Source organism: Durio zibethinus, chromosome 1, assembly GCF_047325235.1.
Source record: "Durio zibethinus cultivar Kanyao isolate XHJ-2024 chromosome 1, ASM4732523v1, whole genome shotgun sequence".
NCBI classification, from domain to species: domain Eukaryota; kingdom Viridiplantae; phylum Streptophyta; class Magnoliopsida; order Malvales; family Malvaceae; genus Durio; species Durio zibethinus.
The window spans coordinates 37,737,577-37,765,309 of NC_143162.1; the positions used below are offsets into that span (position 1 = coordinate 37,737,577).

The 27,733-nt window shown below is 33.6% G+C and overlaps 1 protein-coding gene and 1 pseudogene across 1 annotated transcript; one reads left to right on the forward strand and one right to left on the reverse strand.

Annotated features, from left to right (window-relative positions):
• The first annotated feature begins 1,005 nt into the window (after positions 1-1,005).
• LOC111311421 (GDSL esterase/lipase EXL3-like) lies at positions 1,006-4,436 on the forward strand. The gene is made up of 5 exons (XM_022910802.2): positions 1,006-1,378; positions 2,829-2,959; positions 3,077-3,310; positions 3,665-3,920; positions 4,004-4,436. Exons 1-5 carry the CDS (start codon positions 1,102-1,104, stop codon positions 4,195-4,197), a joined length of 1,092 nt encoding a protein of 363 aa, XP_022766537.1. The 5' UTR covers positions 1,006-1,101; the 3' UTR covers positions 4,198-4,436.
• Positions 4,437-15,584: 11,148 nt separating this feature from the next.
• On the reverse strand, positions 15,585-16,328 carry LOC149520625 (aminoaldehyde dehydrogenase ALDH10A9, peroxisomal pseudogene; annotated as a pseudogene).
• Positions 16,329-27,733: the final 11,405 nt, after the last annotated feature.

The window sequence follows — 27,733 nt, forward strand, 5'->3', positions numbered from 1 at the left end:
ATGAAAGCCCCAACGTTTAACTAATTCCTTACATATATATAAATTATAATGTAGAAAAATTTGCTGCCTGCCTTCATTGATTCTTGAAGGAAATCTTAATTCAAAAGCATCCATCAATAATACTAGTATCATTTTTACAATTAATTAGTAGCAACCGAAGAAGGTTAAAAATTTAGAATTCAGAATAATTCGCGTCTCTAGCTATCTCGGTAGCTGCATCTTCAGTTCAATGGTCATTTATTGTTCCTTCATTGTAAAAGAATGACCTGTGTTGAGGCCACAAAGGAAAAAGTGAAGTAAGAATCCAATTTAGAGGTAGTGCTCAATGGTGTAAAAAAGAGCAAAATGGAAGAGGAAAAAGGACTACATTTAATTCTTTGTTGTTGGACAGGGGGGAGGGGGGGAGAATCTAACTGTCTGGGGGGCTGTGGTAAATAAGGGCAGTTAGCAGTTGTGGATTAGTGACCTTTGTTTGTCCTTTAGGTCTTGTGGCCATGGGATCCTCTTTTTGATGTATAGTAGTTCTTTTTCTCTGTGTATCTCACTGCCTTTGGATCATAAGTCATCATATTGATTAACGATAATTTTGGATATAATCAATCACGTACAATAAAATACTATATGAATATAGGACTCCAATTATCATTATATAGTATAATAATAAAATTATGTGCCTTTTAATACGGTCTTTATACTGTAGCTTTTTTTAACGGTTTTTACAATCTTTGTGTCATTGGAGACGAATTTTTACTACTTTTTTTTTCAGTTCCCAAAATTGCAAATGAATTGGTGAAGAATTGAAGCAAGTTAATCTTTGAGATGCCTTTCCTTAATTAATTAATTTTGTCAATTGGTTCCCCAAAAGACCAAAACTTACAAAAAAAATATAATTTCCAACTTTTTATATATATATATAAGTTCGTAAGCATTTAATGAAATTCAGTCATTTGCATGTATAAATAAACAGAGAGATGAGTGGGAAGACAAAACAAATCATCCCTTATACGAACCTTCCTTTGTTCTTTTCACTTTGCTAATCAAATTGAACAATTTTCTGAAAGAAATTAAGAACTCGATATACATATATAATCTGCCTTGATCATGGAACTGATATTTTCTTCTGCTTCCTCAACCATTTTGCTGTCTCATCTTTTGGTAATATCTGCACTTTTCTGCAGCACAAAGGCTTTGGTAAAGCTACCACCAAATGAAACGGTTCCTGCTGTCATCGTCTTTGGGGATTCCATTGTTGATGCTGGCAACAACAACGATCTTCAGACTCTGATTAGGTGCAACTTCCTCCCCTATGGCCAAGATTTTGATGGGGGACTTCCAACAGGAAGGTTTTGCAATGGAAAAATCCCCTCGGATTTAGTAGGTAGTAATACTTTCCTGTCTTCTTCATCGTCTTGTTTAAGTTTGAAGCCTAGTTTCGAAAGCTACCTCTGGTTTTTTATCTCAGAAAATCATACTGACAATATATGGTGTTGGGTTGACACTTGACCAACAAAGAGAATTAATTAAAACTAGTTTTCATGGAAATAAATAAACTTTAAATAATTTCGTGCTGATTAATTTACTTTTATAAATCGCTGTCTGATGACATATATGATATATATCACCTTTCTTCTTAAAATAAAAATGGTCTTATATTTTCATGAGAAATACTAGCCATGATCAGTCACCATGCATATAATATTTACCACAGTTTTGTTTATCAAGTGAGATCTGTAAGGGTGGATATGACTAATAAAACCAACGAGATGGGTGAGTGAAAAGGATGAGTTGCATATATAATTATCTTGATTTCGACGGTGTCCTACTATTGAAAGATACAAATCATCCTCCTTTTTTAAAATTAATTAAAATCATCCTTCAAAAAAATTGTATAGTCAACCTTTTAAAATTTTTAATGCATCAGATTGATTTGGATGTGTACTTAAAATTGTTTGAAAAAATTTTGATTTAGACAAAATTTGATGATACGTTGATCGTATTTCCAAAAAAGTATATAGATAATAACATGGGCTTGTAGCATAGGAATGAAAGAGCTAGGATCTCTCAGATTTTTGTCTCAGTCCTCGTACGTCACTGTAAAATACAAATTCATGCGTAGACGAGTTGCATATAATTAGATACGAAGGAAATTAAGAAAAATAAGTAATGGTTAAACAAGAACATCAGTCAGAGTCAGATAACGTTTGGCCAAATTTAAAGTCATAGATCTCCCACGAAAAACCTTGGCACTAAACTGCATCGCATTTAGTTGTTTCAATTAATGCATATTTGTCCTGCTGTTACTTAGCTTCGAAATCTTGATGATTATAGGGCCTTTAATTAATATATGATTTCAAGGGCCTTTAATTTTTACGTTTTGCATCTGTTAGAAAAGGCAAAGTCTTGTGAGCTCACGTTCCTTCGCGTCCAATATAAAAGGAAAAAAGATAAAAAAAAGAAAGGGGACATGTCCTTTCCTCTACTGTCTCCACACGCATAATTAAAGTATACAATTTCATAAATTAATTCAAATTACAAAAAATTATGTTTCATTTTTTTTAATTGAGGCTATCGTATTTAAATATGATCACTGAAATTAAAAATCTAACATTTTATCAATTAAGTTTCATTGTTATATAATAAATATATGTATCACAATTTAATCAGTGATTAAGTTATATTTGCATATCATGGTTTCATTTTATATTATAGTATGTTAATGTAATTATGGAACTACCCTCATATACAGATTCAAATCTATTAACATATATTTCACTTTCCAATTAATCAATCCTTTTTTTTTTCTTTTTACTTTGTTTAATTCTTTTCAGCTGAAGAATTGGGAATTAAAGACACTGTGCCAGCATATCTGGATCCAACATTGAAACCCCAAGATCTCACAACAGGAGTAACCTTTGCTTCTGGTGGCACTGGATATGACCCTTTGACTCCCAAACTAGTGGTACATAATTTCTTCTTAAAAACTTTTCTCTTTTTTTACCTTATTCAAATGTTAAAATCTTTTTGTTCTTCATAGTTCTTACCAATGTTCTTTCACCTGCTTTGTCCAAAATATCAGTCAGTTATACCATTGTCAGACCAGTTAGATCACTTCAAAGAATACATAGGGAAGCTGAAAGATGTTGTTGGAGAAGAAAGAACAAACTTCATCTTAGCCAAGAGTCTGTTTCTAGTTGTAGCCGGCAGCGATGACATTGCCAATACCTATTTTGTTCTTCGTGCCAGGAAATTGCAATACGATATTCCTGCTTATACAGATTTAATGGTTAACTCCGCTACTAATTTTTTTAAGGTAATTAAATCTTCAATTCTATTTCTTCAAAAAGAAAAAAATCTTATGTTATACCTTTATACTATTATTAAAGTATCTTATTGAGTTTGATGTCACAAGTCAATTAACACCATATTCAATAAAAAAAATTACTCAAAAATAAAAAGTGAAGTCCTAACAAGAATATAAAATTAGGGTTTTTATCTTTTTTTAAAAATTATTTTATATGTATTTAGATAAAAACTATTCACTCATCACATAACTTTTTTTTTTCTTTTTCACCCATATTGTGGGTGTATCAAAATCTATTGATTATTAATTTCTTTGGCAACAATATTTAATCATGAAAGTTTAATTTATGAACAATATTGGAAGGAACTATATGCTTTGGGAGCAAGAAGAATTGGGGTATTTAGTGCACCACCAATCGGCTGTGTGCCATCACAAAGAACTTTAGCAGGAGGAATTGAAAGGGAATGTGCAGAAGATTACAACGTAGCAGCCAGATTATTCAACGAAAAGCTATCTGCAGCGCTGAATTCCCTTGAAACAAGCATGCCCGATGGAAAATTTGTGTACATAGATATCTACAATCCTCTACTTGATCTCACTGAAAACCCTCAAAAATATGGTAAAAACCTGTTAGACCCTAAAATATTTCTTGTCTTTTACTAATGGAAATCATTAAAAACCTCTAATTTTTGGTGTTTTCAGGCTTTGAAGTTGCAAATAAAGGGTGTTGTGGTACAGGGAACATAGAGGTGGCAGTTTTGTGTAATAAATTGAGTCCATCAACATGTACAGATGTCTCTAAATATATTTTCTGGGACAGTTATCATCCAACGGAGAAGGCATATAGAGCCCTGGTTAACCCACTCCTTCAGAAATGTGTGAGCAAATTCTTCTGAGGCAAATCTCAAATTATGAAGACAACAAATTCTAAGCTCTCTATATATTTCTCATTTTTATCCAAGTTTTACCCCATAAAAAGATGGTATTTGAGGATTTGTGACCAGTTATTGGCTATAACTTTATTCAAGTCTAAAGTTAATATCTATGTAATGTTCATTTCATTCTATACATTGAGGAAATGGTAATTTGTCTTTTATTTATTCCCTCTCTCTCTCTCTTGGCTAAAAGGTTAGTATTTGATATAGTGGATAAATGTGGTTGAGAGTTTGAATAAATTGAATAAGCACAGATGACAATTAGCAACACCAAGTAAGCTTTGTTGCTTTTATCATCTTTCGTCTAACCATTGGCCTAGACCAAGACTTCCATTCCCAACTCATCAAGACCCACTAAACAAAAACATATATGTGGTTATTAAATTCAACATCTAAGATGTTTATATACCAACAAAGAGCAGATATGCAAGGATTATATAATCAAAATGGATTGTGAAGAAATGTGTCTTTTCATTGATAATAATGAAGTCCATATCACTATTGCTACTGGTTTTTTTATTTAATTTTGGATAGGCATCCAATTATTATTTTCTCCAACTAACGATGAGCTTGCTTGATCATAATTGAATAGTCATGCCCTTATTTTCATGTCGCAACACAATTAAATGTGTTTGAAAGTTGCAAAACATTAAAAAAAAAAAAAAGGAACGTGATTATATCAGGATGCCTTTGCAAATTGGGCCATGCACTTTTAATGTAAAGTTTCAAGTGATGGATATCTCTCCATTTTACAGCTGTTTGCTAGGAAGGCTATGGATTTGCATGACAGGTGCTGTGTCCTCTACCTTGCACCAAAAGATCAAGTTTAATGTAGAGGGTCAATTGATAGTGGTATTTGGGGAGAAAGACATATTGGTGACTCAACCCTTGAATACTTCATATGTGAAAGCTACTGAAGAAGCAATGGAATGCTTCTATTGATCCTTCGAGTTAGTCAACTCTGTAGGTGAAGGATATAAAAATCAACCATTTTCAAAGATAGTAATGTGCCAAGTCATCAATAAGGATTGGTATCCAGGAGTAGGGCTGGACAAGAATTTACAGGGAATAAGAGAACCCCCGACAGTGGTGGACAACAATGAAAGGCTAGGCCTAGGTTATGAAGCAGAAGGACGAGAGATCATGAGGATACCAGCAGGTAAAACAACAAGACTAATGATCATCCCACACTTGTATGAGACTTTCAAGCCTAGAGGATTCATGTAGCCAAATGTAGAAGAAAGTTGTGAACAAAGTATGGAAGAGGCATTTGCCCAATTAACCATTCATGCTATTGAAAATGAAATAAGGCTTGAACAAGAAGGGTGGGTCTGTCCTTGTCTGCCAGATTATGAGCTGAACAATTAGAGTACCAATGAAATGCCTTTTACCCTTAAGACTAATTTAAAGTAATTGTACATTCCAATAGCTATTGGCTAAGGCATTGGGGTGATCTTTCTTGTTTGGGCCATTTATTTTTTATTATTTTAATAAAAATTAGGAAGTATGCATTTTCATTCATTTCTTCTTGTGCCTTCATTATTGCCATTTTTCCATTTTCCAAACATATTTTACCAACATATCTCATTTCATTCAATTTCAGGTCTTTAAATGAACAAGAAGATAATTATGATAACGATAAAGAGGTTAATTTTGAGAATTCAATTAACACTAATGAACTTGACGATGAAGATGATTCTGAAGAGTATGTTATACCTCCGGACCTAATGAGATTGATTGAACAAGAAAGTAAGTTAATTGAATCTCATCAGGAGATAACTGACTTGATGAATTTAGGAGATGAGAATAATAAGAAAGAGGTCAGAATTGGTACTTCACTTTTATTGAGAGATAGGCAACGTTTGAAAGATCTACTTTGAGAATTTATAGATATATTTGTTTGGTCTTACTAGGATATGCTAGGGTTAAGTACGGAGATAGTAGAGCACAAACTGCCCCTAAAGCCATAATGTAAGCCACTCCAGCAGAAACTGAGGTGAATGAAGCCTGAAATGCTACTAAAGATCAAAGAAGAGGTGAATAAACAGTTTGATGTAGGTTTCTTGCAAGTGACTAAGTATCTAGAGTGGGTAACCAATATAGTACCAATTTTTAAAAAGATAAAAAAGTATGAATGTGTATAGACTATCGTGATTTAAATAGGGCTAGCCTAAATGATAATTTTTCTTTGTCTCATATCGACACATTGGTAGATAATACGACTAAGCATTCAATGTTCTCCTTTATGGATGGATTCTTAGGATATAATCAGATAAAAATGATTGTAGATGACATGAAAAAGATCACTTTTGTGACCAAGTGAGGAATATTTTACTACAAAGTCATACATTTTAGGTTAAAGAATACTGGGCAACATACCAAAGAGCCATGATGACGCTCTTTCATGACATAATGCACAGAAAGATTGAGGTGTATGTGGACGATATGATTACAAAATTTCATGAAAATGAAGATTATGTCACCAACCTCAAAAAGTTATTTGAGAGGTTGAAAAAATTTCAACTCAAGTTGAACCCAGCCAAGTGCACATTCGGGGTAAAATCAAAGAAGTTGTTAGGCTTTGTGGTAAGTGAAAAAGGGATTGAAGTTGATCCAGATAAAATACGAGCCATTCAAAATTTGTCACCTCCGAGTATACCAAAAGAAGTTTGAGGTTTTCTGGGAAGATTGAACTATATTTCGCGGTTCATATCTCAGCTTACTTATAAATATGATCCTATTTTTAAGCTTCTCCGTAAGAGTAATCCTGGAGAATAAAATAAGGAATACCAAGTGGCTTTTGATAAAATTAAGCAATACTTGTCAAATTCTTCAGTATTGGTGCGACCTGTTCTAGGAAAACCCTTAATTTTATACCTGACAGTATACGAGAATTCAATGGGATGTGTGCTAGGGTAGTAAGATGAATATGGTCAAAAAGAAAGAGCTATTTATTATTTGAGTAAAAAATTCACTGAATATGAGTCCAAGTATTCTTCTTTGAAGAAAATATATTATGCTTTAGCTTGGATTACCAAAAGACTCAGACAATGCATACTCTATCACACCACTTGGCTTATAGCAAAATTGAATCCAATTAAATACATCTTTGAGAAGCCTTCTTTGTCTGGGAGAATTGTTAGGTGATAAGTAATGCTCTCGAAATATGATATCATATATGTAAGCTAAAAAGCAATAAAAGAAAGTACTATAACTAAATTTCTTACAGATTGTGCTACTGAAGAATATGAACCAATGAGATTGGAGTTCTTCGATGAAGATCCGATGACTGTTCCCTAATTAGGAAAGGGAAAGCATGAAGAAAAGTGTTGGAAGATATATTTTGATAGAGTTGCCAATGTCTTGGGATATGGAATTGAGGTAATTTTAATTTTTTTAGAAGAACAATACTACTCTATAACAGCGAGGTTAAATTTTAATTGCATAAATAACATCGTTGAATATGAGGCATGTATCATGGGTTTACAAGCTGCTATAGATAGAAAAGTTAAAGCACTAAAAGTATTTAGAAACTTAGTTCTAGTTATATATCAATTGAAAGGAGAATGAGAGAATAGAGATTCAAAACTTGTTCCATATCATAAGCATATTTTAAAGTTGATAAAGTAGTTGAAGATATCAAGTTTGATCATTTACCTCGAGAAGAGAATCTGATTATCGATGCCTTAGCTACTTTGGCTGTAATGATCCGAATTAGTGATAATACTGATATTCAACATATTAGGTTAGATGGTAAGATTATGCCAGCTTATTGCTCTAATATAGAAGAATAAGATGATGAAAAGCCTTGGTTTTATTATATATTATAGTACATCAAGAACCAATAATACCCAGTTCAAGCCATAAAAAATGATAAAAAGGTCATCCGAAGATTAGCTATGAGCTTTTTTCTGGATGGAGATGTTCTGTACAAAAGGATCCATGATCAAGTATTGTTGAGGTGTGTAATAAGGTCGAAGTAAGGAAAATCATTGAAGAGGTACATGATAGAATATATAGGCACATGCCAATGAACATATGATGGCAAGACAGATTATGAGAATATGGTACTACTGCTTGACAATGGAGAATGATTGCATTGATTACGCTAAAAAATGTTACAAATGCCAGATATATACTAACAAGATTCATGCTCCGTCATCTATTTTATATGTTGTCATAACGTCTAGATCTGAAGATCTGTCGCTAGACATTGACTTTTAGGAGTCACCACCAATCTTTTTTATCTAGGTGTGATTGGTCACCTAAATAATCTGTCATTTCAGGGAACACCTAAGTTTAAGGGTCTCTAAAAGAATAGGTTCAGGTCTACTAACCAAAACAGGGTTCGGGAGTTCGGTTACCTATGAGGAAGGTTATAGCACCCTCACAACGCCCATCAAAAGATGGTATCAGCTTAAATTTATGTTATCCAATGAGCCTTAAAAATTTATCAAGTGATTAATTATTAGAAATTATTCTCAATTGACTCTAATACTTTTAGCAGAAAATTGAAAAAATTCTCTCACCTCAGGAGTATGCAAGAAAATTATTGTTTTACTTGCAGAGGCTCCATCGTCAGATTTTTTAACATAAAAAATAAAAAATAAAAAAAAGAAGAAAAGAATGATTGTTCTTGTGCTAAAAAAATTGATACTTTCAACTTTTTCTCAAAATTTTATTTTTTGAAAATTTATTTTTAAGGAAAATTGATACTTTCAACTTTTCTCCAAAAATATTCTTTGAAAACTTTTATTTTCGATGAAAATTGATACTTTCAACTTTTCTCCAAAAATATTCTTTGAAAACTTTTATTTTCAATGAAAATTGATACTTTCAACTTTTCTCCAAAAAACTTTTTTTGAAAATTTATTTTTAAGGAAAATTGATACTTTCAACTTTTCCTCAAAAATCTTTTTTTTTTGAAAATTTATTTTTAAGAAAAATTGATACTTTCAACTTTTCCTCAAAAATATTTTTTTTTCTTGAAATTATTATTTTTATTATTAACCAATGTTTTTAAATCATGAAAACATAAAATAAAATGAGTGAATAAATGACATGCTACAACAAAAAAAAAATCAAAACGGGAAAGAAAATATCTTATCAAAAATTGAGCTTAATCTCGGATCAAAACCAATTTAAGTCAACTTTCTGAATCAGGCCTAGATTGTTTCTTGAATGGGTTCTAACTCAAGGCTTTGGTTTTGATTAGTGAATGGCTCGGGTTAAGGTCTTGGGTGAGCCTGTCTTGAAGCTGGTTTTGCTAACTGTATTCCTCTCTATCATCACAAACATAGGATAGGCAGCTACCCTTCTTCGAATAAATGCAGAGATGTCTGGTGCTAACGTCAATTTTAGAGATGACACACGAACAGTCTCCACGTCCTTCTGAGCAAAGGGTGGCAGCAACTGACTGTTTTCAAAAAACTGAGAAGTTGGCAAGTTAGAAGCTGTAACAGGTAATGACACATTCATGGCTAGATATTGCATAGATTGCTGCATGGAAGGGGGCATTGGCAAGCCAGGTGGGAGTCGGAGTAAAGGTTGCTGCTGTGGAAGAAAACCATTAGTTGACCCGTAGTAACCTTGCCAATATATAAGCATGGAAAGCCCACCATTTGTGGTTGGAGCAGATGATGGCTTCCAGTCGCCAGCCTCGGCACCTTCCCAAGTTCTTCTGCATTGATCTCAGAAGGCTGGAGAAATTCACGATTTCCACTAATTGTAGCCGAAAACAAAAGCGAGAGTGTGCAGATCAGCAGTACCACGACAACAATCGCGAGCTTGGCGTAAATTCCCTTTAATTCTCCTTCTCCTCTTTGCCTCATGAGACACCGTCAGAAAGAGATGCTTCTACCCTTGCTCGTCTAAGTGAAGCTTCTCGATCAAACGTCTTTTCTCACATCTTAGCTTCTTTGATGACATTCAAGTCTTTTTCTAGCCAAACCATTTGACATCACCTTTTCAGTCTTTTTTATTATCCTATCACGGGTTTTTTTTTTGTTTCTCTGTAAGCTGTCCTTTGTAGATTTGCCAAGTCACTTCATCAGCATCATCCTCTACTTTTTCAATAGCATCCTCTTACATGCCCCTCAGTTGTATCACTAACAATATTCTCTTCTGGTTTCTTGATTGATTCCATAAAGACATCTGTATCGCCCTCTTTCTGCATGAAAGAATTTGCTGGTTCTGTAGATGTACTAATTTATCCAGGTTTCTTTAGAGACTGCTTCTTGATAGCAGCAGCAGAAGCCCTAGATTTGTCCAGTGCAGGAGCTTGTGCCTTTGTATCCCTTTTCTTAGTAGCTTCTCCTGTTGGATCAGTAATCTTTAACAGGTACAAGACCCGATCCAACTCAGACTGAAGGGCAGACAGTTCCTTCTCAAGTTGCACTACCCTATCGAGCACTAGATAGGATTAAAGCCCAGACACGTAAGAATCAAGTGCATCTCCAGCTCCACTTTCTAATGCAGTTTCTGATGCCAATTTATTCTTCTTACTCAACAACAACTCTTTCTTGCCTTCTAATGGCATCTCTTTTTCTTGCTTTCAATTTCTTTCCTAATGGCATCTGTCTTTTCTAATGCTTCTGTTCCTTTGTTGAGCACTATAATTTCTAGACCCCAGATTATTAAAATAAAAAAAGGTACTTGTATAAAAGAGAGAGTCGTTTCTTTTCAGAATTTTTTTTTGATGCCAGCAGCTTCACGTTCCCTTGCCTGAGAGTTTTTTGACTTGAAATCTGGTGATGGTTCCAACGAAGACAAGGAAGAGAACCGAATGAAGAGAGGTTTTTGCTATACTTGCATCGGATGATCGTCTCTCGACCTATGAAAATTAGCAATGTTCACCTCATTCTTTGAATCCATAAATGCAAGCCGATCCTTCTTATTTCTTTCCTTCTTAAACTATGAACACTCTCGTTCCAGATCTACTAGTTACTTTGAAATATGTCCCAACTCTTTCTTTAAGCACTCAACCTCGAGATTCTTAGCATTTTCAAAACTGTGAACTAGCCACACAGGAGTCAAAGGAGTAGTACATTTATTTGGACTCTGATCTGGTCGTTGTTGACGATATCACTAAGTTCTGGAGTACCAACCTGGGTTCAAGAACAATCGGGCACCAGAGCATTGCCACACAAACTCCACAAAATATTTCACGGGTGGGTTCTGAAAGGGCGAACGATTTTTAAGAACTTTCAAAGGGAGGAAGCCTTGTTATCTTAACACGTGGATTGATGATGTGACGACGTTGGTGGTGGTGGCCATGGCAAAAGTGGTAAACAAGAGAAAAATGAGGGCTGTTTCGATTAGTTGGAGAACAAAAAAAGAGCAATTTCTTTAACTTGTATAAGTTCCTCCAAGAAACTCACGTCCCGTTCTTCCCCTTTTTTTTTTTTCGCTCATCCTCCTTTCTCTTAGTTTCTGTTTGGCCTTTTCTTTTGCTAACTCCCCTCTCCTATTCGGATTCTCTTTCTGTCTTTCCTTCTGTTTTCCCTCTGATTTATAAAACCATGCTATTTTTTATAGAGTTTCAGTTCAATTCCACTTAGTCATCAAATGCTAAAGATTGGCATCTAATTATCCTTTCTGATCATCATCAAACTTAATCTCAATCTTTCTTTTAAAAAAAAAAAAATCAGATAATGAAGATAGAAAAAGAAAATAAACCATAAGTAGACCATAAGATAAAAAATAAAAATTTGAAATAAAAAAATTTACAATCGAACTTAGACCAGTTTTAATTGACAAAAGACCCCGGACAAAATGGGGTGTCTACAGCTGACTCTCTTTGCACATTTTTTGTGAAACAGAAATTGTGCAAAGACGTAGACACCCATTCAAGACTCAACTGAATTTTTTTTTACCTATTTTTTTTTTTAAATTTTGATCAAAGCTCCTCTAAGTAGAGGCTCAATGACTTTGAGAAACATAAACAAAGTTCTAAATAGAGGCAACTTTTTTTTTGTTTTCTTGCTTTTTTTCTTTTAATTTTGATCAAAGCTCCTTTAAGCAGAGGTAATTTTTTTTTGTTTTTTTTGCTTTTTTTGTTTTTTTTGGTTTTTTTGGTTTTTTTGTTTTTTTTTTAAAGCTCCTCTAAACAGAGGCTCAACGACTTTGAAAAGTAAACTGCTCCTCTAAACAGACGCACCATGACTTTGGAAAGTAAATTGCTCCTCTAAACAGAGGCACCATGACTTTTGAAAAGTAAATTGCTCCTCTAAACAGAGGCACCATGACTTTAAGAAAGTAAATTGCTCCTCTAAACAGAGGCACCGTAACTTTTGAAAAGTAAATTGCTTCTCTAAACAGAGGCACCACGACTTTGAAAAAGTAAATTACTCCTCTAAACAGAGGCACCACGACTTTGAGAAAGTAAATTGCTCCTCTAAACAGAGGCATCACGACTTTTGGAAAGTAAATTGCTCCTCTAAACAGATGAGCCACGACTTTGAGAAAGTAAATTGCTCCTCTAAACAGAGGCACCATGACTTTGAGAAAATAAATTGCTCCTCTAAACAGAGGCACCACCACTTTGAGAAAATAAATGGCTCCTTGACAATCATGTCCAAATGAGTTATAGATCGTGATTGAAGAAATTTTGTAATGGGAACTAAAAAATTCACAATTTGAGTTCACATTCGTAGGTTTAGATTCACAAGAACTTTCCAACTTCATAAAAATTTATTGAAATTTGATTATCAAAATTTCAGTTTCATTCAAATTTGCAAGATCTCAAGATTTGCATTTGCAACTTGCAAGATTTGCATTAAAGTTTCTCATTTGAATTTTGGAGATTCACATCCAAAAGTTCAAGGTTCTTTTTTTTTTTCAAAGATTTTCATTTGGCAAACTTGGAATTCATATCCAAAAATCTAAAGCTTTTCATTTGAATTTTGGAGATTCACATCCAAAATTTCAAAGCTTCTCATTTGAGTTTGAAGGCTCACATGTAATAAACTTAGAGTTTCATATCTAAGTTCAAAGGTTCTCATTTAAAACATTAGAAATTCATATCCAAAAGGTTGAAGCTTTGTATTTTGGAGATTCACATCCAAAAGTTCAAAACTTTTCATTTGTTCGAAGATTCACATTCGACGAACTTTAGGGTTTCACTCTTCAAAGATTTTCATTTTGAAACTCAAAGATTCTTATTTGAGTTCTCAAAAATTCTCATCAAAATATTCACAATTTCTTTTTCAAGTGACTCAACAATTTGCATGAATGAATGTTATGACCAAAGATGCAAATACCTTCTTAATGATGCAAATACGATAACCTATATTCTTATAGTGCCATGCATGTCCACACAAAGTTTAATTCATCAAATTATGTGCATGTACTATTCAAGCAATGATGCCACCATGATGCATGTAATGCCAATGTTAATAATGTTATGAAATCTTAAATAATTATGGAATATGGTCTTCAAGACCCTACCATCTCACATTCTCCCTTGTTTAGTTTCTCAATACTTTAGAATAAGTTTCATCAATCGATCATCACTTGACCATAATTCAATGGACTTTTCAGCACTAACAAATATCAAAACAAGTTTCATCCACCATCACTGGGTCATTACTCATAGGTGTCTCAGCATTAACCATTCCAAAACAAACTTTATCCACTGATTATTTTCAATCATTCAATCATAACTTGCAAGCCATATCGATCGATTCATCCTTGTACTCATCACTTGGTTATACCACTTTTTAAGATTTGTCACATCATATTCTCCATTTGGTCACATCATATATCCTTTCAAATCATCTCTTTTAGGTTTCTACCATTTTTTCATTTTATTATCACCATCATCTTAGATTTCTTTTCAAATGAATGCAAGACTCTTTTAAGCACATATTCATTCATTCATTATCATTTCAATTCTTGACAAATACAATGCAATAAAGTATTTTCTTAATTCATTCTAGGGGTGAAACAATAAGAGAACACAAGGTGAATTATGGTAAAGATAATCAATGAAGATCTGTTTTGGTACAAAGTAAATGGGAAAGAAAATAAATTGGATACATGTCATTGGGATGGATGGTATGTCCAAATGATGAATATTCAAACAATTTTCAACATTAATCTAGGATTCTTTTTCAAAAACTCATTCCATTTACTGTTGAAGTCATCTTAAGCTTGACGAACTTTACCTCAGTCTTTGAGAGATCTTCAGATGTCTTTGATCTTCCATTCATGTGAGCCATTTGACCTGGATCTTTTTTTTTCTATCAAAATCACCCTTTCAGGTTTTCAATTTGAATCTCTTTTTTTCATTTTCTCATTTTTTTCCTTCTTTCTTTCTTTTTTTTCTTTTTTTTTCATTATCTTCTTTTATTTTTGCTCATTTTTCATCCATTGTTGATATCTTCCATACATCTAACTTTAGAGTAATGTAGCATGATTCCATTGTTTCATCATAAGCATACCTTCGCTCAACATATGATCATTCAAGTTAAGCATTCACACTTAATCCAAATAGGCTTTTCAAGGTTGTAATGTAGGTCAAGGTGAAGGGTCATAAAAAAATAGATATAATAGGCTCAAAACATATATTAAAAAGGTTCAAGACCAAAGGATCATTTGATGCAGCTTGGCATTTTACCCCCATATCATTTCACTACTTTTTTCTTTCCTTACATAAAGGATTCTCATTACTTTATCCCAAGTCATGTGTGGCATTTATTTTTTCTTTTTTTCTTTTTTTTTCCATTTTTGAGACCTTTTGTGAAATTTTTTCAAAAATTACCCTCAAGTGTAGAGGGTGATCCTTAGTTAGGGTTCTTCAGAAAAAGAAATCATAATAGGCTCAAAGGGGTAACAATAAATGGTTTTTCGAATGGTAAAAAAAAATGGCTATTTTTCATCTCAATTGTGAATGCCTTTCTTGAACATCATCTATCGAACAAAGCTCATGAACCTGTATAAAAGATTGCACATCTTCAAGACATATCTATTTCACCTTTAGTAACTGCTTACTTTTTTGCTCAAATGATCTCTTCATATTAATATAGATGAGTTCTCAAAATTAAATACCAAAATTATTGTTATCATTGTCTAAATATTCGTCATATGAAATTTGAGAATATGAATATAAAGTTATGAAAGGTAACAGGGCATGGAATAATGGTCGAGTGAAAGAGAAAATGTAATGAAATGCATTAACTTGCCCTTATTAAAATGATAACAAGTGAAATCATATTGCAGAAAAGAAATCCTAACATTACTTAAAAGAACTCTTAGAATGACAAGTGATATTCAACCAGTTTTAATATCCTCTTTAAAATCATGCCTTTAGGCAATTAGGTGAAGGATTTTTATCTCGTCCCATTGATTCATTGTGACTCTTCATATTCTTGATCCTCAAACAAAATGATTAGGCTTTTCCTGTCGAGTTTTAAAGATATAGGCTTGACCATTTGAGCGGTTGCTTCCATTATCATGCTCCATGTTGTATTGCTTCTGGTAAAGGTAATCTTGTCAATATTGGGATGATATGCCAAAGGAATCACAACTTTCAGGCCCAATCCAGTCAGAATATTCAAGACATCTGAAGGAAAACCAACCTTTCTACATACGTTAGCCAGCTTCAAACAGGTGATAGGTACTAATCCGAAAGGCTTCAGTATTACAGCACAATCTACAACCAAAGCAAAAGCTACTTTTTAGGCGACCATCAACAGTGGATAATTCCATAGAGTAATCAATCCAACAATCTCAAGTGGTTCTTTAAGCACATAACTCTTAAATGTCTTAATAAAAAGAGAGATAACAACCTTTTGCTTTACATCTAAACCTTTAGTAAGGTATGTATAGTACTCAAAACATCCAACAACATCATCAATGTCCCAAGTTGCTTCATCAAGTAATTTTTCGTAATCAATTGCTCAAGCTTTGCTAATTCAAATTTTCTCTCTATTATCTTGGAAACGATGGCCCGTAAATACTTGACACGAACAGTGCCAGAAGCTAAAGCTCATTCCATCCTTGATTAACCGTTGCACCTCATACTTTAGAGTAATGTAATTTTCAGTGCAATGGCCAGTAATTCTATAGTGGTGGTTTAAGTGAGCCCACATGGCTTGGGGGCAATCAGGTGGCTATTATAGAGCTCTCAGTATAACTTCATATAAGTCATAAGGATTGGATCAAATATAAGTTTTTCTTGAATAATCCATTGCTCTCGTGAACCACTTTTCAGGCTAATAGGATGAATTTAGGGTCTTGCAAAAGTTTGACTGTTAAGGCTGTATATGGGAGCTTGGGGGATAAAAATAGGCTGGTATATGGATGAATTAGGTGGTTGTGAGGGCTAGTTGGTATGGATAAGATGAAGCATTGTTCACAATAGGATAGTATGAAGAGTAATCTGAGGGTAGATAGGGTTGATATCCTATGAACTATCTGTCAAAGCTTACAGCTTGAGCTTTAGTCTCTTTCTTCTTGGGTGTCTTCTTGGTTTTTTCTCCTTTCAGCTTGCCATTCTCAATGATTTCACCTGGGATCACCATGTCAACAAAATTTTTTGTGACATTTCCTATCATCTCTTCATAATAAAAGGATTTCAAAGTACTGAAAACAATACGGTGGTTTTCTTTTCAGTCAAAGGAGGTTGTACTTGAGAAGCAATATCCCTCCACCGTTGGACATATTCTTTGAATGATTCAGTTACTTTCTTATTCATATTTTGTAAAGAAAGATGATTAAGGGCCAAGTCTATTATATGCTGGTATCGACTAATGAAAGTATAAGCTATATCGCTTTAATAACCAATACGATTCCTGTCTAACTGGACATACCACCTAGCAATAGAGCCAATGAGGCTGTCTTAGAATGCATACATCAAGAGCTTTTCATCATTGGCATGGGCAGTCATTTTTTGATAATACATAGTAATGTGAATTTTTGGACACTTTGTACCATCATATTTTTCAAACTTCAACACCTTGAATTTTGGAAGAATAACCACATCAGGAACTAAACAGGGCCCAGCAGCATCAACTGAGCTATAAAAACTAACTCCATCCATTGTTCGTAGCGTTTTCTCTAACATGTTCATCTTCTATTCAACTTTTAAGGCTTTTAAAGTCTTCTTCTCCTTAGACCTCAACTTTTTTTTTAGATCATCCAAATTAGGAATTGATATTGGTTCTATTGCCTTTTCAGTAAAGATAAGAATTATCTTTGATTTGAAGCTGATGATATTCTGGGATATGTGTACCTTATAGGATAGGTGAACCGCTGTGGTGGTAAACCTTATGCAGATTAGGCTTGATGTGGCTCGAAACCAGGAGGACACAATGGGTCATCCTCTTCCTATTGGCTAGCATTCTCCTCTATTGCCTTTCCATTGGTTAGCTTGTTCAAAGCCTCTAATATCTTATTTAACTCTTCTTCTAACTTTTCTTGAGCTTTTTATAATCTCTCGAAATGATTGGAATTTTTTTGTTCCATTTGCCTGGCTCGAGCTCTTGTGTTGTATTGGTGAGTGAAGTTGCTCGGTGGACCTATCCTTGAACCTTTAGCACCACAATTATGATTAAATATGTTATGCTATGCTTTATGTATGATGTTTTGATACACGAATGAAATGTATATTTTTCTGAATGAAATCTAATATGAAATGGATGCAAATGATTCTGTTAAATCATGATCATGAAAGTAATGTAGATGCATACAATCAGACAAATAACATAGTTAATTCCATGGATGAAATGAAAGTGATGCTGATGCATAATGTTACATATGATAATGAAAATGATGCACAAAGTTAAACAATCAAAATGATTAGATAAACACCTTTTTGTGTCTTAATTTCAGGGTATATCTATCATTGGGTAGAAAGGGCTCTATCCTAGGTTTAGGCACTCTTAAGGTTCACTATATGTGGTTTAAGGTCAAAGTCTAAAGGTTCCCAAATTGCTCCTTACATTTTTGTCCATCACAGACTAGTAAGGCACCCTAATCTTCACCCATTACAGGCTACAAGCGAAAAATGTTCAATTTGTGTGGGAGTATTTCACTAGCCACTGCGGAGGCATTAGACCTCACGAAAGCAATAGGTAGTTTACTCCTTCCTAGAGGGACGAAGCTCGGGTATAGAGCTCATGTTATGCATATGCACATGAATGACATAATTAACAAAGTAAATAAACATGAATGAAAAATAACACATATATACAAAAAGGTTTAATTTTATTAGGCTTTTGGATAACACAAATTCATTTGCTGGCCTAACTCTCAGTTTCTTCAGTGGAGTCACCAAGCTGTCATAACGTCTAGATCCGAGGATCTATCGCTAGACATTGACTTTTAAGAGTCGTCACCAATCTTTTTTATCTAGGTGTGATTGATCACCTAAGGAATCTGTCCTTTCAGAGAACACCTAAGTTTAAGGGTCCCTAAAAGAATAGGTTAAGGTCTACTAACCAGAACAAGGTTCGGGAGTTCGATTACGTGTGAGGAAGGTTATAGCACCCTTACAACGCCCATCAAAAGATGGTATCAGCTTAAATTTGTGTTATCCAATAAGCCTTAAAAATTTACCAAGTGATTAATTATTGAAAATTATTCTCAATTAACTCTAATACTTTTAGCAAAAAATTGAGAAAATTCTCTCACCTCAGAAGTATGCAAGAAAACTACTGTTTCACTTGCAGAGGCTCCATCGTCGGATTATTTAACATAAAAAATAAAAAAATAAAAAAAAAAGAAAAAATGATTGTTCTTGTGCAGGAAAAATTGATACTTTCAACTTTTTCCTAAAAATATTCTTTTGAAACTTTAATTTCAAGGAAAATTGATACTTTCAACTTTTCCTCAAAAATTTATTTTTTGAAAATTTATTTTTAAGAAAAATTGATACTTTCAACTTTTCTCCAAAAAACCTTTTTTGAAAATTTATTTTTAAGGAAAATTGATACTTTCAACTTTTCCTCAAAAACTTTTTTTTTGAAAATTTATTTTTAAGAAAAATTGATACTTTCAACTTTTCCCCAAAAAATCTTTTTTGAAAATTTATTTTTAAGGAAAATTGATACTTTCAACTTTTCTTCAAAAACCTTTTTTTTGAAAATTTATTTTTAAGAAAAATTAATACTTTCAACTTTTCCCTAAAAATATTTTTTGAAAAGCTTATTTTCAAGGAAAATTGATACTTTCAACTTTTCCTCAAAAATATTTTTTTTTCTTGAAATTATTACTTTTATTATTAACCAATGTTTTTAAATCATGAAAATATAAAATAAAATGAGTGAATAAATGACATGCTACAACAAAAAAAAATCAAAAGGGGAAAGAAAATATCTTACCAAAAATCAAAACGGGAAAGAAAATATCTTACCAAAAATTAAGGAAAACCATTAGTTGACCCGTAGTAACCTTGCCAATATATAAGCATAAAAAGCCCACCATTTATGGTTGGAACAGATGATGGCTTCCAGCCGCCAGCCTCGGCACCTTCCCAAGTTTTTTTGCATTAATCTCAGAAGGCTGGAGAAATTCACGATTTACATTAATTGTAGCTGAAAACAAAAGCGATAGTGTACAGATCAGCAGTACCACGACAACAATCGTGAGCTTGGCGTAAATTCCCTTTAGTTCTCCTTCTCTTCCTTAACTCATAAGACACCATCAGAAAGAGATGCTTCTACCTTTGTTTGTCTAAGTGAAGCTTCTCGATCAAATGTATTTTCTCACATCTTAGCTTCTTTGATGACATTCAAGTCTTTTTCTAGCCAAACCATTTGACATCACCTTTCCAGTCCTTTTTATTATCCTATCACGGGTTTTTTCCTATTTCTCTGTAAGTTGTCCTTTGTAGATTTGCCAAGTCATTTTATCAGCACCATCATCTGCTTCTTCAATAGCATCCTCTTACATACCTCTCAGCTGTATCACTAACAATATTCTCTTCTGGTTTCTTGATTGATTCCATAGAGACATCTGCATCGCCCTCTTTCTGCATGAGAGAATTTATTGATTCTGTAGATGTACTAATTTATCTGGGTTCCTTTGGAGACTGTTTCTTGATAGCAGCAACATTGAGGTGTATGTGGACGATATGATTATAAAATCTTATGAAAATGAAGATCATTCACCAACCTCAAAAAAATATTTGAGAGGTTGAAAAAATTTCAACTCAAGTTGAACCCAGCCAAGTGCACATTTGGGGTAAAATCAGAGAAGTTGTTAGGCTTTGTGGTAAGTGAAAAAGGGATTAAAGTTGATCCAGATAAAATACGAGCCATTCAAAATTTGTCGCCTCCGAGTATACCAAAAGAAGTTTGAGGTTTTCTGGGAAAATTGAACTATATTTCACGATTCATATCTCAGCTTACTTATAAATGTGATCTTATTTTTAAGCTTCTCCATAAGAGTAATCCTGGAGAATGAAATAAGGAATACCAAGTGGCTTTTGATAAAATTAAGCAATACTTGTCAAATCCTCCAGTATTGGTACCACCTGTTCTAGGAAAATCCTTAATTTTATACCTGACAGTATACGAGAATTCAATGGGATGTGTGCTAGGGTAGTAAGATGAATATGGTCAAAAAGAAAGAGCTATTTATTATCTGAGTAAAAAATTCATTGAATATGAGTCCAAGTATTCTTCTTTGGAGAAAATATATTATGCCTTAGCTTGGATTACCAAAAGACTCAGACAATACATACTCTATCACACCACTTGGCTTATAGCAAAATTGAATCCAATTAAATACATCTTTGAGAAGCCTTCTTTATCTGAGAGAATTGTTAGGTGATAAGTAATGCTCTCGAAATATGATATCATATATGTAAGCTAAAAAGCAATAAAAGAAAGTACTATAACTAAATTTTTTACAGATTGTGCTACTGAAGAATATGAACCAATGAGATTAGAGTTCCTTGATGAAGATCCGATGACTGTTTCTCAATTAGGAAAGGGAAAGCATGAAGAAAAGTGTTGGAAGATATATTTTGATGGAGTTGCCAATGTCTTGGGATATGGAATTGAGGTAATTTTAATTTTTTTTAGAAGAACAATACTACCCTATAACAATGAAGTTAAATTTTAATTGCATAAATAACATCGTTGAATATGAGGCATGTATCATGGGTTTACAAGCTACTATAGATAGGAAAGTTAAATCATTAAAAGTATTTAGAAACTTAGTTCTAGTTATATATCAATTGAAAAGAGAATGAAAGAAGAGAGATTCAAAACTTGTTCCATATCATAAGCATATTTTAAAGTTGATAAAGTAGTTGAAGATATCAAGTTTGATCATTTACCTCGATAGGAGAATCTGATTATCGATGCCTTAGTTACTTTAGCTGTAATGATTCGAATTAGTGATAATACTGATATTCAACATATTGGGTTAGATGGTAAGATTATGCCAGCTTATTGCTCTAATATAGAAGAATAAGATAATGAAAAACCTTGGTTTTATTATATATTATAGTACATCAAGAACCAATAATACCCAGTTCAAGCCATAAAAAATGATAAAATGGTCATTCGAAGATTAGCTATGAGCTTTTTTCTGGATGGAGATGTTCTGTACAAAAGGATCCATGATCAAGTATAGTTGAGGTGTGTAAATAAGGTCGAAGTAAGGAAAATCATTGAAGAGGTACATGATAGAATATATGGGCACATACCAATGAACATATGATGGCAAAACAGATTATGAGAATATGGTACTACTGCTTGACAATAGAGAATGATTACATTGATTACGCTAAAAAATGTTATAAATACCAGATATATACTGACAAGATTCATGCTCCGTCATCTGTTTTATATGTTGTCATAACGTCTAGATCCGGAGATTTATCGCTAGACATTGACTTTTAGGAGTCGCCACCAATCTTTTTTATCTAGGTGTGATTGATCACCTAAGGAATCTGTCCTTTCAGAGAACACATAAGTTTAAGGGTCCCTAAAAGAATAGGTTAAGGTCTACTAACCAGAACAAGGTTCGGGAGTTCGATTACGTGTGAGGAAGGTTATAGCACCCTCACAACGCCCATCAAAAGATGGTATCAGCTTAAATTTGTGTTATCCAATAAGCCTTAAAAATTTACCAAGTGATTAATTATTGGAAATTATTCTCAATTAACTCTAATACTTTTAGCAAAAAATTGAGAAAATTCCCTCACCTCATGAGTATGCAAGAAAACTACTGTTTCACTTGCAGAGGCTCCATCGTCGGATTATTTAACATAAAAAATAAAAAAATAAAAAAAAAGAAGAAAAGAATGATTGTTCTTGTGCAGGAAAAATTGATACTTTCAACTTTTCCTCAAAAATATTCTTTTGAAACTTTAATTTCGAGGAAAATTGATACTTTCAACTTTTCTCCAAAAAACCTTTTTTGAAAATTTATTTTTAAGAAAAATTGATACTTTTAACTTTTTCTCAAAAATCTTTTTTTTGAAAATTTATTTTTAAGAAAAATTGATGCTTTCAACTTTTCCCAAAAAAACATTTTTTGAAAATTTATTTTTAAGGAAAATTGATACTCAAAAATCTTTTTTTTGAAAATTTATTTTTAAGAAAAATTGATACTTTCAACTTTTCCTCAAAAATATTTTTTTCTTGAAATTATTATTTTGATTATTAACCAATGTTTTTAAATCATGAAAACATAAAATAAAATGAGTGAATAAAGGACATGCTACAACAAAAAAAAAAATCAAAACGGGAAAGAAAATATCTTATCAAAAATTGAGCTTAATCCTGGATCAAAACCAATTTAAGTCAACTTTCTGAATCAGGCTTAGATTATTTCTTGAATGGGTTCTAACTCAAGGCTTTGGTTTTGATTAGTGAATGGCTCGAGTTTAAGGTCTTGGGTGAGCCTGTCTTGAAGCTGGTTTTACTCACTGTATTCCTCTCTATCATCACAAACATAGGATAGACAGCTACCCTTCTTCGAATAAATACAGAGATGTCTGGTGCTAATGTCAATTTTGGAGATGACACACGAACAGTCTCCACGTCCTTCTGAGCAAAGGGTGGCAGCAACTGACTGTTTTCAAAAAATTGAGAAGTTGGCAAGTTAGAAGCTGTAACAGGTAATGACACATTCATGGCTAGATATTGCATAGATTGCTGCATGGAATGTGGCATTGGCAAGCCAGGTGGGAGTCGGAGTAAAGGTTACTGCTGTGGAGGAAAACCATTAGTTGACCCGTAGTAACCTTGCCAATATATAAGCATGGAAAGCCCACCATTTGTGGTTGGAGCAGATGATGGCTTCCAGCCGTCAGCCTCGGCACCTTCCCAAGTTCTTCTGCATTGATCTCAGAAAGCTGGAGAAATTCATGATTTCCACTAATTGTAGCCGAAAATAAAAGCGAGAGTGTGCAGATCAGCAGTACCACGACAATAATCGCGAGCTTGGCGTAAATTCCCTTTAGTTCTCCTTCTCCTCTTTGCCTCATGGGACACCATCAGAAAGAGATGCTTTTACCCTTGCTCGTCTAAGTGAAGCTTCTCGATCAAACGTCTTTTCTCGCATCTTAGCTTCTTTGATGACATTCTAAGTCTTTTTCTAGCCAAACCATTTGACATCACCTTTTCAGTCTTTTTTATTATCCTATCACGGGTTTTTTGCTATTTCTCTGTAAGCTGTCCTTTGTAGATTTGCCAAATCACTTCATCAGCATCATCCTCTACTTCTTCAATAGCATCCTCTTACATGCCCCTCAGGTGTATCACTAACAATATTCTCTTCTGGTTTCTTGATTGATTCCATAAAGACATCTGAATCGCCCTCTTTCTGTATGAGAGAATTTGTTGGTTCTGTAGATGTACTAATTTATCCGAGTTTTTTTGGAGACTGCTTCTTGATAGCAGCAGCAGAAGCCCTAGATTTGTTCAGTGCAGGAGCTTGTGCCTTTGTATCCCTTTTCTTAGTAGCTTCTCCTGTTGGATCTGTAATTTTCAACAGGTACAAGACCCGATCCAACTCAGACTGAAGGGCAGACAGTTTCTTCTCAAGTTGCACTACCCTATCGAGCACTAAATAGGATTAAAGCTCAGACACGTAAGAATCAAGTGCATCTCCAGCTCCACTTTCTAATGCAGTTTCTGATGCCAATTTATTCTTCTTACTCAACAACAACTCTTTCTTGCCTTCAATTTCTTTCCTAATGGCATCTCTTTTTCTTGCTTTCAATTTCTTTCCTAATGGCATCTGTCTTTTCTAATGCTTCTGTTCCTTTGTTGAGCACTATAATTTCCAGACCCCAGATTATTAAAATAAAAAAGGTACTTGTATAAAAGAGAGAGTCGTTTCTCTTCGGAATTTTTTTTTTTGGTGCCAGCAGCTTCACGTTCCCTTACCTGAGAGTTCTCTGACTTGAAATCTGGTGATAGTTCCAACGAAGACAAGGAAGAGAATCGAATGAAGAGAGGTTTTTGCTATACTTGCATCGGATGATCGTCCCTCGACCTATGAAAATTAGCAATGTTCACCTCATTCTTTGAATTCACAAATGCAAGCCGATCTTTCTTATTTTTTTCTTTCTTAAACTATGAATACTCTCGTTCCAGATCTGCTAACTGCTTTGAAATAGGTCCCAACTCCTTCTTTAAGCACTCAACCTCGAGATTCTTAGCATTTTCAGAACCATGAACTAGCCACACAGGAGTCAAAGGAGTAGTACATTTATTTGGACTCTGATCTGGTCGTTGTTGATGATATCAATAAGTTCTGGAGTACCAACCTGGGTTCAAGAACAATCGGGGCACCAGAACATTGCCACACAAACTCCACAAAATATTTCACGGGTGGGTTTTGAAAGTGCGAACGATTTCCAGGGACTTTCAAAGGGAGGAAGCCTTGCTATCTTAACATGGGGATTGATGATGTGACGATGTTGGTGGCGGTGACCGTGGTAAAGGTAGTAAACAAGAGGAAAATGAGGGCTGTTTCGGTTAACCAGAGAACAAAAAAAGAGTAATTTCTTTAACTTGTATAAGTTCCTCCAGAAAACTCACGTCCCATTCTTCCTCATTTTTTTTTTCGCTCATCCCCCTTTCTCTTGGTTTTGTTTGGCCTTTTCTTTTGCTACCTCCCTTCTCCTATTCGGATTCTCCTTCTATCTTTCCTCCTGTTTTCCCCTTGATTTATAAAACCATACTATTTTTTATAGAGTTTCAGTTCAATTCCACTTAGTCATCAAATGCTAAAGATTAACATCTAATTATCCTTTCTGATCATCATCAAACTTAATCTCAATCTTTTTTTTTAAAAAAAAAAATCAGATAATGAAGATAGAAAAAGAAAATAAACCATAAGTAGATCATAAGATAAAAAATAAAAATCTGAAATAAAAAAATTTACAATCAAACTTAGATCGATTTTAATTGACAAAGGACCTTGAACAAAATGGGGTATCTACATATGTTTTAGCACCACCCTGGCCATTTCTATATAAGGCATAGATGTTGTTGGCCCTATTACACCAAAGGCTTAAAATGGGCATAGGTTTATTTTCGTGATAATATATTACTTCACGAAATAGGTGAAGGCAGCATCATATGCAAATATAACACGATCTATGCTTTGTAAGTTCATAAAAAAAGAGATTATTTACAGATATGGACTTTCAGAAAGAATCTTTTGGACAATGCCAAGAATTTGAATGAAACATGTGCCTAATTTAAGATCAAGCATGATAATTCGGTGTCATACCATTCGAAAATGAATGAAACAGTTGAAGCAGCTAATAAGAATATAAAAAAAATTCTAAAAAAGATGATTGGGACCTATAAAGACTGGCATGAGAATTTGCCATTTGCGCTACATGCATATTGAACATTGATGCACACCTCGACTGGGGCAACTTCATTTTTTTTGGTTTATAGGATGGAAGCTGTGTTACCAGTGAAAGTAGAGATCCCACCCTTAAGAGTTTTAAAAGAAGTTAAACTAGAAGAGGCTGAATGGATTCAAAAATGTTATGAACAATTAAATTTCATAGAAGAAAAGAGGTTGACAATGTTGTGCTATGGTTAGCTATATCAAAGAAGAATGATGAGGTCTCATGATAAAAAAGTTTGACTTCGATGTTTTCGAGAAGAAAAATTGGTCTTAAAAAGAATTTTTTCAAGTCAGCACTATAATAGAAGAAAATGGACTCCGAATTGAGAAGAATCATATGTGGTGAAACGGGCTTTCTTGAGTAGAGCATTGATACTAGTTGAAATAGATGGAAGTAATTTGTCCCATCCTATAAATTCTGATGCTGTAAATAAGTACTATGCTTAAAAAAAATGAAAAAAAAAAAAAACAAAGAAGAAAAAAATGAAAAATGAAGACTCAACGCAAAAATCCTAAGAGGGCAGTTTGAGTCATATGTGATTTATCTAAGTTGAAAACTTGAAAAGGCAGCTTAGATAAGGAAAACACAGCATCAAATCTAAAAATTCATTAGCATAAAGGCTAGCAAATTTTGAGAAGCTCTAAATTGTTAAGTGCATCGGATGGTTGAGTTTTTTGAAAAAAACTTTGAGATGTATTATCATGATTGTCCGATTGTTTATTTTTAGGCATTGTCTCCCCATACCTATTTTTGTAATTCTTTATTGGCCAAAATCTGTCAACATTTTTGCTAATAAAAGACATTTTATTTCATTCATTGTGTCTCTACTGTTGATTATTTTCTAACCATTCTTATTCTTTTCTCCTTAATACCTTACAATGAAAAAAATGTGTGAATGTATTCTTACTTTTCGAGATTGAAATAATGATTGATAAATGAATAATAACATGAAAGATTTCTATATTACATTGGAAAGGTCAAAAGTGATAAAGGCAAATTTGAGATGTTCAGTTTCTGATAAAAACATTGAATTTGGAAAGGGATTTCTAGTAGAAAGAATATGAAAATTAAACGAAAGGAATGGTTGAGAGCTATTCTGATTTGTTCTTCAAAGAATAAAGGGTTCGAAGCCCAAGAAAAGAGTTTGAGAAACTTTAGTGCCACAACTGAATGGGAATTAATTAGCCAGCATTTGTATAGCATGCATTGAATTTCACATAGCATATATTGCATTTAGGAAAGCATAGTGCATAAATTTAAAGAGCAGGGGTATTATAGGATCCCACATAGAGAAGACAGATGTGAAGACTTTCTGATGTAAAAATTTCAAATTCGATGAAAAGCTTATGAGGTAAGATTTTAAACCTTGAAAAAAGGATATCTTTCGGTATTATGATCGATTTGTAAGACCTTTGGGCATAATCTCTTGAAATTCCTTCGAACACGATCTTTGACTCCTCTAGACATGATTGTCAAGGAGCATTTGTTTACTTTCCAAAGTTGTGGTGCCTCTGTTTAGATGAGCAATTTATTTTTTCAAAAGTTGGTGCCTCTATTTAGAGGAGCAATTTATTTTCAAAAGTTATAGTGCCTCTATTTAGATGAGCAATTTATTTTTAAAAGTTATGGTGCCTCTATTTAGAGGAAGAATTTATTTTTGAA

Coding starts and splice junctions, on each gene's coding strand:
- LOC111311421 (XM_022910802.2), top strand. CDS start 1,102: ATGGAACTGATATTTTCTTCTGCTTCCTCAACCATTTTGCTGTCTCAT. Junction 1,379..2,828: donor AATCCCCTCGGATTTAGTAG/GTAGTAATACTT, acceptor AATTCTTTTCAG/CTGAAGAATTGGGAATTAAA. Junction 3,921..4,003: donor TGAAAACCCTCAAAAATATG/GTAAAAACCTGT, acceptor TGGTGTTTTCAG/GCTTTGAAGTTGCAAATAAA.